Source organism: Pseudonaja textilis, chromosome 1 (genome assembly GCF_049901715.1).
Source record: "Pseudonaja textilis isolate UNSWEBS1 chromosome 1, rPseTex1.2, whole genome shotgun sequence".
Taxonomy (NCBI): Eukaryota; Metazoa; Chordata; class Lepidosauria; order Squamata; family Elapidae; genus Pseudonaja; species Pseudonaja textilis.
This window is the reverse complement of record NC_141990.1, coordinates 102,110,475-102,128,458: the sequence shown is the minus strand read 5'-3', so window position 1 is coordinate 102,128,458 and position 17,984 is coordinate 102,110,475. Positions and strand designations below refer to the sequence as shown.

General features: G+C 36.4%; 1 protein-coding gene across 8 annotated transcripts in view; it reads right to left on the bottom strand.

Annotated features, from left to right (window-relative positions):
* The window catches only part of POPDC1 (popeye domain cAMP effector 1), a 28,190-nt gene extending 18,409 nt beyond the window's left edge, over positions 1–9,781 (bottom strand). For 2 of the 8 annotated variants that reach the window (XM_087913686.1, XM_087913652.1), the window contains exons 1-4: positions 9,400–9,525; positions 7,754–7,898; positions 6,431–6,664; positions 5,876–6,000 (exon numbers count right to left, since the gene is read on the bottom strand). In XM_087913686.1, coding sequence (XP_087769812.1) covers positions 5,876–6,000; positions 6,431–6,653 — 348 coding nt within the window. In that variant the 5' untranslated portion in view covers positions 6,654–6,664; positions 7,754–7,898; positions 9,400–9,525. Of the gene's footprint in view, positions 1–5,875; positions 6,001–6,430; positions 6,665–7,753; positions 7,899–9,399; positions 9,526–9,611 lie in introns of those variants that run through there. The other 6 variants (XM_087913670.1, XM_087913641.1, XM_026726670.2 and 3 more) reach the window with 6 other exon arrangements.
* Positions 9,782–17,984: the final 8,203 nt, after the last annotated feature.

Here is a 17,984-nt window from a genome sequence, read left to right as displayed (position 1 = left end):
TGTTATTATATCTAAGAGACTATATAATTAACATTCCAACTAATTTTGATAATAGATGTTCCTGAGCACAAAATTACTTGGGCCTCTGAAATCTATAACTCTAGAGGCTCCCCAAAAGCACTTTCCTGTTCTTTCAGAAGCATCACCACTCTATTCTGAACACAAAAATCATTCTGGAGTCCTTGGTACTGTTTGAACTTAGTTGTTTGCTTGCTGATGTTTCATTACTTAACTAGATGCTGATGATGTTACCTAGTTTGGTAATGGAATGTCCGCAAGTAAACAATCCAACTCAGGGATACCTAGGATCCCATAGTTCAACCCAACTCAAAGATGACAAGGATCCCATAGTTCACGGGTGTCAAACTTGCAGTGTCACGTTTCTGTCACATGATGTATCGTGATGTTTTCCTTTGTGGAGCTGGGGTGGGCGTGCCAGTTTGACACCACTGCATAGTTCAATCCTGAATACACACACACACACACACACACACACACCCACACTCACTCTTCTATTGAAATAAAGATCCTCAAATTCCTGTACTTAGGAACCACACAGAATATTACTGTTGTTTCAGATTTAGCGCTGGATTATTGACTTTCATCTAACCCATAACAACATCAAAGTTTTTCAGAATATGTATAACCACAACTTAATAAAATATTATTGGCAAAAGAAATCATCCCAAAACTCTCTGATGATTATTATCCCTAGGGACTTCATATAGTTGTCCCAGGAGCATTGGGACAAAATAGTGCATTTTTGCCACAGCCAACTTCCAAGGTACACAATCCTGTTTCAGTTTAATTTGAACTATTGTAATGCAATGTCTCCAAGCTTCAACTCCAGCAGCACAAATAATTGTCTTCATTTTTCCCTCACAAAATCATTATACCATCACTACTATAAGTCATTGGCTCCCAAAGAATAATCCAGGTGTCATAAATCTTTCATAAATTTTCATGGCAACATGTAACCCAGTTATATAGAAGCCACCCTTTCTATACATAGCCACCCAGCATTGCCTTGTGATGAGATGGGAGGACAATAAATTTAATAAATAAAACAGAGCATGGCAGTTACACATTTTAATCTGACAACTTTAGGTTTAGGATTCATTCAAAGTTTATTCCAATCTGTTCAGTTATCTATAATTACCAACTGACAGCCATTTAGTTTTCACAAATTATTATTTACAAATAGCTTTGTGATGATAATCTTTTCTCCCCTCCCCCCCCACCATGGAGGATTATGTTACTGCTCATCCAATCAATATTATCTTTCCTTAATATGCCCTTTAGCAAATAAAATTAAGCCTATTTATTTTCATGATAGAATAACAAAATATATAGAACGGTAAGGAAATTTTTAAAAAGACAAGAGACTAAATTATAAAATTCAAATTTATTAAAATAATTTCTTTTCCCCATATGTGTAGACTCTAAACTACACGGACTTTAATGACAAAGGGGAGAAATGCTAGTTCCCTTTTGTCAACCGATGTCGTTGCTGAAAGTTGCAGTTCTGTTTTGGTTAATTGTGTGAGGTTATGGGTCAAAAATTATTCAAAACAATTATATTTTCAAAAATAAATGTTCCAGTCTGATATTGCAGCCACAGCTGTAAGCAGACAATATAAATATAGTTAAGCAGAAACATTATCTTATTAGCTGGGAATCTGAGAATAATAAATACCTTTCAAATTGTTGTAAGAAAATAGTATGCATGAACAAGTTAGTTCTATATAGTATTGTATATTATTACTCCATTCTTTTTGTCCTTTACTTAAAGTAATCTAAAATCCCTGAAAATGATTAAAGATACCAAACTGTTGTATAGTCCAAGGCTTGGCTTTTACAATGATCAAACAGACCCTTCTGGGAAGTCCATAAGTAGGACATGAGTATTTTAGCACCTTCCCACTCATGTTCTCTAGTATTGGGTGCTAAAACATATATTAACCTTGAAACTAAATGCAGTGTATCATCATTATTACCAGTCACTTATAGCTTCATCCTCCCCGACTTGTACACACCAATCCTTTGCGTTTGTTTGTTTTTAATTTCCAATATATTGTTGATCTCTGCAACTTGCAATAATAAATTCTATAGATTAATTATTCACTTCATGAAGTAGTGTTTCATGAATCATTCACTCCCAAACTTTGCATGATTCCAATTTCTAATTATCTGCTTTCTCCCCTCAGGCATTCATTCTCCTTTTACTCAGAACTTTTTTTTGCAAACCAATGAAAACTTGCAGACTGGGTTCAGATAATATGCTTAATCGTAATCTTAATAAGTCTCCTTGTCTTTTCAAAAATAAAAACCATTTTTGATACAACTATGACCTGGATGACTGAGAATCTTCATAGGCATATTACTAAATGAGTCTAATTCATGATTTCACACAATGCATTGAAGTGGCTAGGCTTAAACTACTGAAAACAGAAACCAAGGCATGATTAAGACAAATGAAGCTACAGAGATTGTAAAAATGCAGCTACTTGAGAAGGGTAGGGTGAACATCTTTTCCAACTGGACATCCTTTGGGAAGTTCACTGTCAGAATTACACAACATACTAGCACAGAGAAATTATTACAGCGATGGATTAGAAATGGGGATATCCATGTGCAAATCCATTCTCAACTACTGAAACCCTATTGTATAATTTGGGGGCTGTTATTCTTGCTCAGCCTAACCTACCTCATAGCGTTCTTGCTGTGAGGTAAAGCTGTGAGGAAAACCTGGAGATGCGAGTGCCTAAGCTCCAAAAGGGAAGGTGGGATAGAAATCTAAAGAAAAAAACATTCCAAGTGGGATGTATATTTTGGGGCTTATGTTTTTATTGTGTTATTCCCTCGTAATTTACACATCAGCAAAGAACTTGGGATGCGTTGTCTGAAATATGCACCATTGTACATCTCCCTGCATTGAATTACTTTGGTTTCTTTAATGCTGATAAACTTTTAGAAATTCTCTTCAGGCCCTGATCTCTGTCTTGACCCATACCATCTTAAATCCACATAATTCCACTAATGTTCTTAAAAAGTCAGGTGAGGAAGCTAGACTAGTGGCCACCAAGATAATCCGTGTGGGCACACTAGACTTCCTGCCCCACTTGGAGATCCTGCTTGCTGCAGTCGTACAACATCCTGTATCACAACATGTTGTGATGGAATGTAAAGGCTGTCTGATTCACATAGTATATCAAAACAGTGAAGTCCGTGAGATGAAGGCCAAACTGACAAAGTCTTTCAATTCAATAGCCAGAACACTATGCCTTGTCTTATCTGAAAACATAGGCAGGCAGAGCAGAGATCGATTAATCTGTCAGAAAAGCAGAAAATGGTCATAAAAGAAAGCAAAAATAATATAGCATTGAGCCAGATAAATAAGGATGGAAGCTTTAATGGAGGTACATGGAGCCTCAAGTGGAGAAGGTGGTCTTGGGCCTATTCTTAATTAATTTACCTCTATATCAACAAGAAATAATCTGAATTTTAGTAAGGAAAATAGATAAAATGGAGATGTATGCTCTGTAGGGAGGGGGAAAAGAGCTTTGTCCTTGAGATTAAAAGAGCAATGTTTTCACCAATATAAGATCTTTCAGGCAGCCCTTCCCTCCCCCGACAATAGGATTTGTCTGGAAGATTGAAATAAACCCTACAGCAGATAACCGTGGTTTCTATTGTGTACCGGCTCCTCCAGGAACGGTGCCTCAGAGCAGCTGCACTTAGAAAGAAGTGTTGTAAAAGGACAGCTCTGCTGACCACAGAGGAAATCTTTTCAGCGATGAATGGAGCAAATATCATGCATCTCTGCATATGATAAACCAGGCATATGCCTCAATCAACCGCAAAGGCATCTGCACCTTTTTCTGACAGCAGCATTTCTTCTGCAGTACGTGATAAGCAAAGCTCTGGAAGTGACAAGGACAAAGATTACTTTTTTAAACCATTCACCAGCCAGTAAAACATCTTCCCCCTCCTCCATTTCTAAGATTATGAGGATGAGCTTGCAATATATTACTAGGCAAAGGGACAACTTCCCTCTCAACTCACTTTATTACACTGATGCTCTTTTGATAGCAGATTCACCTATGAGTAAGAGAAAAACTAGAGGGCGTTGTACAACAGCCCATTTTGTGTAGCTTGCTCTTTAATTTTATTTCAATCAAGCTGTACACTACAAAATTTCTAGTTGGATGTTTGCTACAGATGACAAAAAAGCCTTAGTACAAAGGATGCTGGAATGCAGATGAACTACTGTCATCCAAAACTTACTACACATATGGGTTGTCATAGGTAGAAAAAAAGGCTGAGAGCTAGAAAAATTTGCAATAAGGTTCTCAAATATCTAGTCTGGAGACAGACAATCCTGCTTATTTTTACGCTTAGGGTTTACCTGGCTATTTCAAGAAAAAGAGTAATTGGATTGCATAGTGGAAAATAGCCCTGACAAGTTGTGAATGATCAGCGTCTTTCTCCTGATAGAATTATTTTTAAAGCAGTAAAAACTTTTGTCAGAGATCAGGGATAGAAATAATGTTGGCATATAATTCCTCCTCACTTAACAATCTAATAGAGAGTGGTCAAAGAACCTAAATATTAATTTTTAAAACTTCCTTTCTGTTTCACCAAGGGAAGTTTCCAATGAGTCAATGAGCCTCCTTTTACTCACTGGATTTGACCCAATATCTTGTGAAATTATATATCTAAATATGTTTATATCTATATCTATATATGATAGATAGAATGTTGAGATATTATATATATATATATATTATATGCATGCATGCATGTATATGTATGTATGTATAAAATTTATTTATTTACATGTTTGTCAAATAAAAGACAATTATGTATTTTAAAAATGTATTACTTCCACACTATACACAATGAAATATTTTAATATAAAGATAAAGTAAAGATAAAGTAAAAAATATTTTCTATGTATAAATCAGTGTACGTAAGAAATTCTGGTAAAGTAGACAGCGATGACTTTTTGCTAGCCAAATGTGAAATATACTAGATAAACATTTAAAGATACATCTCCTGAAAATAATTTATTTCCTATTTTTATGAAACTTTAATAGCATGATCGTCAGAGGTCATGACTTTCACCCCACCTCAGTGGGAGGAAGAGATACAAATATTATAAATAATGAAAAGGAAACCTTCATTGCAGTGGAGACATGACGAGGAAGAAGAGGAGGAAGAAGAGGAACAAATTATATCCTACTGAGAATTATGAACTGTGCTGAAAATAGAACCGATGTATAACAATGCTCTTATTAAAATATTATTATTGGATATATTATTATATATTATTAGTAGTAGTAGTATTTACTAAGAATATTTATTGATGCACAGGTCAGACCAAATAATGCCGTAGTTACAAATGTTGTCCAAAACAATAAGTTCAAAATATAACCAAACTATTTACTTAGAACAAATAACATATAATAACCATAAAATGATACAATAGAGTTCCACTGAAGTCCTGAATGTTTATTCTCACTTACTTATTAGGATTTATATGCTGCTCCATTCCCAAAGCACTGTAAGTGGCTTAGGAGCCCTCAAGAAGATTAAAAGCAAACAAAACAATATAATTAAATTACAAATGCAAAACTCTTGGCACTCAATATTTGCAGTTATATTCATCTTACACTAGGACCACAGGCTATGTAAATGAAAACCTGGAGAGATAAGTACTAAAAGCACAGTTATTAATAAATATTAATAACCTCTTGCACTTTTTTTGGCAGTGACAATACATTAGCCGAACAAGTCCATTTAAAAGCAAGACCCAATTCTTTTAAATAACTTCTTTATACATCTATCATTGATTTAGCAATGATGAACATACCGGCCTCCTCTTGTACAGCAAGAATATAAAATGCAGAAGATTGACAACAAGGAATACCATATTCCAGATTACCATATCCACCGCACAGCGAAAAAGGGCTGCCCAGATGATAAAAAGTACACACCCTGCCAAAAATAAAAGTGTGAAATTATTAGGCATACAACTTTGCCATTCCCAATCCAGAAAACTTAAGTATAGCAGAATATTGTGTTCAAACTTTTTATTTTCCATAGAACAATTTACCAAGAAATGACTAACAGTAATAAGAACAATGATGATTATGCCAGGAAAAAAATGCAAGTTATAGCATTATAGAAGAGTACTACCCACATTTGTCTGGAAGCACAATCAGAAATGAAATTATTCATTTATTTTTTTAATAGTATTTAAGGATTGGTTTTCCACACATATTCCAAAGCACTCTCCTGCTCCCAAAATCGAACAAAATCAAGCAGCAGGAATAGAGAAATAAATTTTATAAATATGTTATAATGGATTCTCATTACAGTAGATTGTAAAGGGTGCAACATTTGAGTCTAATGTTGCTTTCCTTACCCATTGTCAGCATAGCTCGTAGGACAATCATATGAAGATTAAACGTAGTTGGAATAACCAACCCAACTGCAAAACAAATATTGGCCATATGAAAAACCAGGTGATGGATCTCTCTCCAATTTTCACATACAGTTTCATTCAAAGGCACAGAGGTGGCATTTCTGAAGTCCAGGCCGAAGTTCAATGGGGCTGTGGTAATTGAGCTGGCTTCTATGACGTTCATCTTGAACTAGCCTGTTAGAAAGAAATATAGGTTGTACTTGCAGTGTGACTGAATATTCATCTTTTTGCAAGAGAATTGAATGGGGACAGATCCCGAAAGCTTGAAAAGTTATACACGGAACATGTTGAATGTTCGCTTCATATTTTTTTTTAAAAAAAGAAAACCAGATCTTGTATTTATCAGAATTAACTCAATCATGAATTGTATACTCTTATCTATGTCATTTTGCATACATAAAGTGTTCAACAAAGTAATGGGTATAGCTTTGGCACTCAAGTAACTGTCAGCAGAGAATACTTAAAATAAAGTTAGAATTCTGCTTGTCTCTCCCACACCTATCCAACTGCCATGTAGCTGTGACATTAAACAGCACTACTAAATATAGTACCTAATGCAGTGCTGAATAGAAGATAAGAAGCAAAAGAGTACACAATGCTTTAACAGCCAAGTTTTAAGGGCAACAAAAAATATTTAATTTTTAAATATAATAGGTTATACATTTGACTGTTCAGAAAATGGTCCAATATACATCTAGTCCGTGACATATGACCCAGTCAAAGCTAAAAAAATATTTCTATATGTGGTAAAGTTGTTAGTGATTCTCTCAACAGTTCTTTAGTTTGTGCATCCACACACGTGTATGTAATTTGTACTCAAGTAATGCTGGATACTCTAGCAGAATGCAACACATCTGCTGTCTGCATTTCATTTTGTGTTAATTTCTGATACATAAGCAGTTTTTGATGGACAACTTCAGTTGGAAAAATGTACTGTATGAAGTTCACAATTCCTTGAAGAGTTGGAAAAATTCTGACTGGGCAATGACCATAGGCTGAGTGTAGAAGATATATTTAACCTTTCTCTACATGTGTAGGGTGCTATTTTCAAATAGAAACTAAAAAAAGAGTACTTTTAATCAAGAAAATGGCTTACAGAAGAAAGTTAAACTTATTCAATGAAGCTTCTAGACAACTGCAAAACTCCCTGAGACTATTATAAAGGAAGAACCAACAATCAACAACCTCAGAAGTCATTCTACACATATACATCTGCTTCAGCCCTTGTATCCAGAAAAATAAAATAAACACAGCATGACTTACTTCACACTATGTCTGGATTCATGTTACTAAATCCTCATGTAGCATCATTCATTGGTTGAACCAGATCTTTAAAACCACACAGTAATATTTTTTTATGTTTACTAATTGCTACATGCAAATAGATGTTTTATTTTAAGGTGTTGCTCTGAAAGTGAAGCAAAAATAGGGACAGAAATAATATGTGAATTTCCAGCATCATAAAATATTGATTTCAATTTCACAGATATAGAGGCAGTTAGAAAAATATCCACTGGATATCATAATCTGTTTTATATCAGTGGGATCTTGGTTGTTCAAAGCAAATGTCCCTATGAAGAACTCAATAATTCTATACTAAAAAGGCAATCTGCATTTTACCTTTTTTTGTCGTATGATACAACACTGTCCAAGATTTTGCTAACATTGTGTATGGGCATTTAATGTGCATTTTAATATATGTTTGGTTAAAAAAGAAGATTTAGTGTAGATATATGTGCATGCACATTTTCAAGTCAATATGCAGTTTTCTTGACATTTTCAGAAGGAGGTTGCCTGTTACCTTGTGGCCCAAGGTTACCCTCTTAGATGCCTAAGCAGGACTACAGGCTCACAGGTTTAGCCTGGTGCCCTAACCATCATGCCGCAACAGTTCTCCCAAGTATATTATTTTACAATACTATATACAATACAAAGCATTCTAGACCCTAGGCAAAGGATTATTACTTGAAGTATATAAACACTATTAAACATAATAGTATTTACTTACTATTAAATTTGGTATTTCAAACATGGTGCCCAAATAAGCAACGAAACAGAGTAATGGGAAGATATCACGTTCCTTGTAGATAGCAATCTTGGAGGGGGAGGACTTAATTGGAAGAGTTAGGGTCATATCTGGCCATAACTGGACTGCCAAGTTATTGCAAGCTTTCATCATGCTGCACATACATAAAACATACACAATATTCAAGCCTCTCCCAACAAGGATGGGGATTGTATAAGGCTGTACTTTTTCTTCCTCTCAGAAAATTACTTCAGCTTCAAAATAATAATGAGGCTGGTATGGCTTGTGCTGAGCAATGAGGACTAGTTGTCTGTACATATTGAGCCAGGCCTCGGCAAGGTTTTGATTAGCCTTGACTTCTGTTTCAGATATAAAGACTCATTCAAAGTTGGTGGCACAGGGATACCTGACCATGCTCCCCCCCCCCTTCAAGGTAGGACTCAAAACAATAAGATATTATATTGCCTTTTGCAATTAAATTCCAGTTTCCCCCACCCAGGATGACAAGAAGCTAGGATATATTTAAAAGCAGGCGAGAACCCTAAGAATCCTCTGTAATGTGCTTTGGGGTCCTTTTGAATGAGGGAGCCGGTGTCTGTGTGTGTGTGTGTTTGTTTGTTTGTTTGAGCTCCTGCAAACTGAACTCCAGTCACAACTCCACAACTCCAGGCATCCCACGGGTTATTTGCGCGAGCCACTGCAGTTCTTACTCTAGGTCCCGACGTGAGAATCCAACGAGGCCGGTATAGAGGGCAGGTGCCAAGCGGTAGGCTAAGGCGGGAGATAGACAGGACTGGGGACACCCAACGGGCGAGGCTAACAAAGTGTCAGGTTCTGGGAAGCAGCGCACCCGCGTTAAAGGCAGTAAGCAGCCGAAACTCACCCGGACTAGATTTGCACGGGAACCTTACCTCCCTCCAACCCGGACCGCCGGCTCGTGAGTAGACCGGGTTGCGGAAAATGTCGCCGAGCCCTGCGCGTCCTCCCAGCTGCCTCAATTCTGCCTATCAAAACTGATCCGCCCCGCAGCTTCTTCTGGCCTCCGCGGGATCTTCTCCTACCTGCTTCCCTCCTCCTAGTCCCAGCCAGTCTTACCTCTTTGCGTCGCCGCTGCCAGGCTCCTTCTCCAGAGTTTCTACTGTTATACTCAAACGTGGCTGCCAGCACTGGCGCGCTCCTCATGGGAGCGCCTTGTGGCTCCGCTGCGCCCGCTAGAGGAGCCTGCGGGAAGCGCGCTCACCGCCCGCGGAGCGGAGGTTTTGACTAAAATAGGCATCAAGCAGCCGCCAGTAGTAACTAGCGGGCGGCGCTAGCTCCCTCCCCGCGCTTGCAGCCCTCAGAAATCAACTGCGTAAGGGAGAACAGAGGCGCTTTTTTGGTGGGGGTGCGCTTTGCTCTTCCCGTCCCACCCGCGTAAAAGTTTTTGGGATTTGCTTGTCCGCCGGGGATGATCTCCAGTCGCCGCTAAAGCTATTCGGAATGTTACAATTCAAAAGCGACGCGGGGATTAAGTGCCCAAGGAGCAATACTAGGGCTTTGCGAACTTTCTCCCAAATGATTGGGGGGAAAAACTACTTCTGTTTATCCCGAGAGTACAAGGCACCCCTCTGGTGCTCATTGAACCAGCTGCCTAGAATTTAAGGGCCTCCAATTTAGGGACTCGGAGTCTGAAGGAGCTTCTCTAACTTTCAAGTGTTTTTAAATTATTATTAGTATTATTAGTATTTGTTACAGGTTTATTTGGATTTCAAACAAGAGCGTTTCTTAAATTTAACCCTCACATGACCCTCATTCATTTTAGATTTGGCTTGTTTTTTTCATGCATTCACATCTTTTGTTCAAAGAGTATTTTTCTTTATCCGGTCATAGATTTGTAATGCATTTTAGTGGCATTGTTGCCAAGTTCACTCTTGTAACAGTCTGATGTTTTATTAACATTTGCCAAATAGAGCCTCTACAAATTCTCATACCTTGCCATGTCTAAATCCAGCGCTTTTTTCATAGGCTTCTGCAAGGAAAAAAAATACATGGCAACTAACTTTAAAGAGCCATTCATTTAAGGAATGAGATTTCAAAATCAGGGGCATCTTTTGGAGAGAGGTTGGCTGAAAAAAGCTTAACAAAGGATTTGCTTCTTTTAGGAATAATAAATAGTGTCTTGCTGTGCTCCTGCATGTCGGAAACATTTCTTCCCAATTAAAGCAAGTGCACAGTGCCAGTAATGAGATCTTTATGCATAAGCATACAGACACACATCTGGAATTAGACACCAGAGGGAACACATTCCAGGTAGGCCTAGGTAGTCCACTAGGAAGGAAGGAAGGAAGGAAGGAAGGAAATTAACATGCGTACCAAGAACCAAGATACTGTATTGCTCAAAAGATTAAAGATGCAAGAGGATGGCTTGATTAAGAAAAGGACTGATACAGTAGTAAAAGATAAAGAAGCAAATCTGACTCAAAAGTGAACAAAAATACTATCCTTGATCTCATACGTAGGAGTGCAAAGATCAGAGGATTGCTAGAGTTTTCTGTTTCTTTGCTGCCAATTAGCCATTATCCAAATATCTGCAGCCCAGATCTGGTAGCCTCTCGCACCCAAAATTGAAAGGTGTATTTTGAGAGATTTAAAAATAAAATTGTTTTTAATGACTCCAGAAGTGCTGGTTGACAAAGCCGTTTCACTTAAATCGATGTTACTAATGCAACAGGAGTTGAAGTTTTCCTTAAATAATTAATAGTCTCCAGAAGGTCCCATCCACTGACTCAGTTCCTGCAGTATATCTCACTTGGCCACGGTTTGTTTAATGAAGTTCAGCTGTTAGGTGAACATGTGCCATATATTATGTCATGCCAAAACATAATAATTTGGTACAGACCACTACTAAGCCATAAATCCAATCAAACAACCAGACTTAACAAGTTTCACACTTATTATAAATAGAAGATGCATCTTCTAACCCATTTCTAACTCCTTTTCCTCCAGTTATCTGATATATAAAAATACAGGTAATGTAAAGCAAGGGTGATCATGAAGAGGTAACTGCAGCATCTCTTACATTTTATCTTTTGAAAACATGATATTTCATATAATTTCCTGCAGCCTCAGCCTCCAGCACATTGGAAGTGCAACCTTTCTTTCAATTTAGCCTACTTCAAATAATTGTTGTAAACTTAAGGTAGTGGAACCTAGCCATTTAAAAGAATGTGGAGTGTTTAGAATCCAAAAAATCAAGTGAGGGATGGGATGCAAATATTTTTACTACCGGTTCTGTGGGCATGGTTAGGTGAGAGAGGCTAGGTGTGCATGGCTATGAAACTGGGTGGGTGTGGCTTCTTTTTTTGTGTAGCATCCCTCCCCCTCCATTTTTTTGGCCTGCTGGGCCTCAGGGAAGCCTCCTAGGCGAAGCAGTAAGACAGCGAAGGTGATCCCAGCACAGCTGATAATCAAAACAGCTGATCACTGGAAGGGAAAAAAAAGAAATACTGGTTTGACTGAACTGGTAGCTGTTTTTTTTTACTACCGGTTCAGCCAAACGGTAACATTTTTTACTACTGGTTCATGCGAACCGGGCCAAACTGTTGGAATCCCACCACTGAATCAAGTTCCAAAGCTCTCTTATTTATATGCATGTAAGCTTCTCAAAACAAATTTAAACTATTTAAATTTGTTCATGTTTCACAGTTTGGCCATATGGAGAGGACTGTCATGAAGATTTATGTGACAGAACCTGAAGGCCCCATGCTTTTAAAGTGTAAAAATAATTATTTCCTGAAAGCGCAAGAATTTTTAATGCATTCCACAAGCAATAAATATTAATTTGGTCTGTTGACTTACCTCTAACTTAGAATCTTCTTTATCCACTTCATGGTTTAAACAAGAGTGGTTATCACTTGTCACAGTCCTAGGAACAGTGGACCCAATCCATTGCCTGTCATCGCTGATGATATGAGAAATGAGTTATTCTATTAAAATGGGAAGTTGTCCGCTCCTGATTCATTTATCATTTTCAATTCTCCCCCTTTAGTGAGAAAGCTAGCAAAGCTGTTTCATAATTTTTCTGGAGAAATTACAAACCTTTCTTCAGATCCTGCTTTAAATTCATTTGCAGAAAGCATGTCCCTCCCCCCTTTCCAATTTCTCTTTAACTTAAATGAGCTATCTTGCTTTTTTTCCATTGTGTGGAACAGAAGTGTGTGCACCATAGAGCTCAAATCAGATTTTTCCAAAAAAGGAAAAGCCATACACCTAATTAGCCATGTTTTAAACAGTATGAGGAGAGACGAATTCTTACTAATGTAAACACACGTGTAAAAGATGAACCTCATTCAAACTATGTGGGCCGTGAGGGAAAAAAAATAACCAAAAATTTCCTTCAAAAATATAGGGATTTTTTTTTTTGTAGCACCAACTGAAGTTTTATAGTGTGTTTAAGTTTTCATTAGAACTCCAAATCAGACCAAATCAGGGGTGAAATTCAACCACCTTGGCCCACCCTGGGAGAGGTGTGGTACAGACTATTTGAATGGGTAAAACATTACCCCAGGTTGCTATTACTATTATGCCAAGCCATGTCAACAGCCACGCCCACAGAGCCAGTAGGGAAAAAATTTGAATTTCACCCCTAGACCAAATAGTTGTAAGTTAGGAAAAAGAGGTGGGGAAATGTGGTTCGTCTCTGAACTATGTCAACATCCTATTACAGGATTGGAACCTGAACAGTTTCCAGAAATGCAAGCTGAGTTTTATTGATATTGGGGGACCTTTCTCAAAACTCATTGAGAAGAAACAAAAGATTCAGTCCTTCATTTTGAAAAATATAACTTCAGGTTAATAGAATAGAATAAAATGATTTCCATCTTTGGAAATACATAGATTTAATGACCAGTGGAAACAAAATGTCAACTCATAAAACATTTCTATGCCTGCTTTAGGGCAACTGCCAGAATCCTGACACAAATGTCAGTCAGTTGGAGATTATTTAAGTCTTCAGTCTGATTAAAGACTTAAGCAACTTTTTGGGCCAAGATACATTGGGATTCCAAGAGTATGTCGCAAGGTACCCTGTTTAAATTATGTATAATCTTTTGCCACTTCTCTGATGTCTTCTGTGTCATACAAATATTAGTGTCTACAGATATATTTTCTATGGCTGTACAAAACTTTGATGAGAAAACAGAACTGAAAGGCGATTCAATCAATTTATTTATTTGGATAGATTTGATGTCTGTATCTAATCGAGTGCATTTGAATCGGTTCAGTTATTTGAAGGTGACTTAAAGAGATTTGATAGATTTTCTGCAGAGTCCTAAGCACTATTGCAGCTTTTCTTCTATATGTACATAGCTGAATGGAGATGTTGAATGGTGTGATCGGGTCTTATTAGCAGCTGGTGAATGATTTTCATCACTTCTGCAAACACTATTACAGCATTAAGAGAAGAAGCTTGTCCTTTTCACTAGGGACAGATTGCTTATTGCGTGAACAAATTTGCAGTAGTATGCTTGCTGCTGAGTAATTATGAATATGAAACATATTAGTATGATACAGAATCATACTAATACAGGGAGCCCTCAACTTACAACAGTTCTTTTAGTGACTGTTCAAAGTTACAACAGCTCAGAAAAATGTGACTTATGACCGTTATTCACAGTTACGACCTTTGCAGCATTTCCATGTTCATTTGATCAAAATTCAGTTGCTTGGCAATTGGTTCATATTTATGACTGTTGCTCTTTCCCAAGGTCATGTGATCACTTTTTGCAACCTTTTGATAAGCAAAAAAAATCAATGGGGAAGCCAGATTTACTTAACAACCAAATCACTAACTTATCAACTGCAGTGATTCACTAAACTGCTGTGGCAAGGAAGGTCGTAAAATGGGGCAAAACTCACTTAACAAATGTCTCACTTAACAACAGAAATTTTGGGCTCAATTGTGGTCATAAGTCAAGGACTACCTGTAATATTATATATTAAGCACACAACCATAGTGAGTTGCTTCTTAAATTTTTGAAAAAACTTTCTTCATACCTTCTGACTGCCTTGAAAGATTACAGAATATCTTTTTAAAAAGTAGCACATAGAAATCCTAGAATATACAGTTGAAGCATTAATTTTCTTTAAACTGGCCATCATATGCTGTTGCATTCATCCCATTTGGCCTCAGAATGAAACAGCTGTAGATGTTCATTGTTATCCTTTATAGATTATCTTTATTGAACTGAAACTCTTAATAGATTTAAATCTGCTTCTTAGAGGTTGTAGGGCAATCTGTTGTTTATAAACATGGCATAAACCCCACACTCATTCACATTGATGTTGTTATCTAGTTGGGTAATGAAATGTCTGCAAGCAAATGATGAAGTTCAGAGAGCACCAAAGACTCACAGTTCAACTCTTAAGTTATATATATTGTCTTCTAGTAGATGCAGATGAAACTGAACCATGCTTTTCATATTTTGAATTCAGACCAGATCTTGGCTGACATATGCGTCACTGGTTATGATATTTCCCATCCCCATATCTCACTAATTTGATTATATAACAGAATCTGGATTTTTTTTAAATATTCTTCCTGTAGATGTATTTCACCATAGCTGTTTGTTTGTATTTTCCATCATGCCTTTTGCATTAAAACAATAAACCTTGAAGCTTGTATAAAAAGTAGGATATATGTATTTTAGAATAAACATTAATAGTAATCTGTTATTCACAAACATTTAGTAATTATTCCTATTTTTCCATTAATTATCAAAGCTTATGAAGGTAACAGCAAGGAAGTAACCTATTAAAATGGTAATCTACATCAGAGGGAATACAATATTCATTGAATATCACAAATAACAACTTGTGTGCAGAAAGGATCACTGTATTTCATTAATGAAAAGTAGCCATTAAATTGAAATGTTTATAGGCTTTTTTTGAGCATGCTGTTTATCTGTTTTGCGTTTTCCATTAGTAAAAGATGAAAATGTTACTTTATACAAACATCAAATGTGTAATAACACAGAATAAACAGTATTTTCACTCAATTCCTTTGCTTGACTAATGTGTCTGAATGTTTCTCTCCTCTCACCTGCCCTGTGTATTTACAGGCACATTTGCTACATTGGGGGAAAACTAAACAAGCAGTAGTCCTTTGTCCACATGGCTCCATATCTATAGGCATGATAGATCTACAGATTGCCTTTTACATATATATGCTAGATGTTAATGGTAGTACATTAGACATTCTTCACAAACTGTAAATTGAAATTAAACAATTACATTTTAGAATCTCATATATGTATGTATTTGCATGGACAACCTAGTGGATGCAGAATATTTATTGGATTGCTGACCATATAAAAGCTTTTATATATACATTACTACTAAATATATCTGCTGGCAGCAACTTATTTAACGCATTTTCAAATTATTAAAAACTATTTCTAAAACCTTCTGGCATTCCATAAAGTCAAACTATTCTAAAATGCTAAGAAAATACATGTTTCTGCTAAAATTTAAATATTTGTAAAGTACACATCTGTACAATATTGGACAAGTACATTTAGAATAGGAAATATAAATTGTTTCAGTTCTTTTAAACTTTTTATATATAAATCATCATTTTCTAAGCTTCCCCTGAGTATAAGCAACAAAAATATAAGACAATAATATAGTAAATTTCACTCCAAATTCATTGTGATTCTTTATTATCAATATTGCAACTACTCCTAATTGAATCTAATGTATTAGGTTTGAATTAATTGTCCTATAATTTCTGTTTTTATAAATAATGTAGTGACAGACCAGAATAAATCCAAAATGGAACAGCAACACACCACACCATTACTAATCTACTAAATAAAATAAATAGAAAACACAAACTTGTGGTTAGCCAAGAATCAGGCAGATCAAGCAAAGTGCCAGATAATAGATTCTGGAATCTTTCACAGCATAAGAGTTCAGAATCTATTTTCTGGTTTTTGAACATGATTTTTTAAAAAATAACGGCATTTGTCCTAGTTGTTCCCTCACAGAAATAACAGCATTATAATATAGATTGTACTTTGAGGAGCAAAGAATTATAGATTTTCCATAAAGTATTCCTAAAAATACAGAAGCTTTATATCAGTTAGTCAGATGGGAAAGAATGTGTACTTTTCTTCCTTTAGAGAGGTTAATCCCAAGATTATACAATGCAGCTGATATTAATAAAGGAGAATATTTGTAACTCAGGGTTAAAGTGAAGGATCCTTGGTGCTCTCTAAGCTTGCAAACTGTATTAGCACTGATAGTGTAACCTCGTTTGGTTAATGAAATATCTGCAAGAAAACAACCAGGCTCAGAGACATTATTCAGTCCTGAAAAATGAGTAAAATTACACCATTTTCTATATAATGGCCATGTGTTTTCAATTGTTACAGTATTATTTTTCTAGTTGATTTTGCATATAAAATGGCATAATAAACTAGTATTGCTGTCTAAAAAAATCAACACTAGCCAACTTATGAAGAATGAAGGACCTTTTAATATTCCCCAAGCTTTGAATCAATCTAAAATGTCAGCTGGTATTTTTGGTCTCAGCTGAGGCAACCTGATTGAGGTATACATAATTATGCATGGTGCAGATGAAGTAGACAAGTAGCTGTTTTCCCTTCCCCCAAATTCTAGAACCACTCAATGAAACTGAGTCCTGGAAGAATCAGGATAGACAAAAAAGAAATTTTTAACATAAAGCATAATTTGGAATTTGCCACAGTGTGATGTGCTGGCATTCCGCTTGGCTAGCCTCAAAAGAGTTGGACCAATTCATGGAAGTTCATGGGATCAATGTCAATTAGCTTTGGTAGCAGCATGGCTATTCTGAGACTATCTACAGGAAGACCAGTGGACTTTCTTGTGCAGTGGCTTGACCACTGTGAAAACAGACCACTGAACTAGACGGGCCAATAGTTTGATCTAGTAGGGCACTGCTTATGTTCTTATGTACACTTCAAGTTCTTTCTCCTGTGCTCTTTCTTGTTGTACCAGTAGGTTTCAATAAATACAGAATTTTAAGTTATGAGGCAGAATATTTTTACAGTTGCCATACTTTTCGAGTGGTTATCTGTCAATACCTGGGATTAGCAACACCAGACTTTCTAGAATAACAGAGTTTTATTGTCATGTGATAACCTCTTGAAAAATACAGGTCTGTTGCTTAGATTCAAAATCTGAGATGAAATGATTCCTGTTATAAATCTCAAACTCTTCCTCAAAGTAGTTGCTGATACAAGTAATATTTTGATTTATGGGATTCCTAGAGAGTATTCCATGTTCCTGAGGTTAGTCTGATATGTTGTAGCAAAGGAAAGGAGACTGATTTGTTCGTATACATGTGCATTTTAGAGTTTTTATATACAGTAGTTGGTGCATTTATTGCCTTTGGAAACTCTCCATTTCTTTTTGACTAGGGGAAATCCCCCTCCCCCAATACTTGCC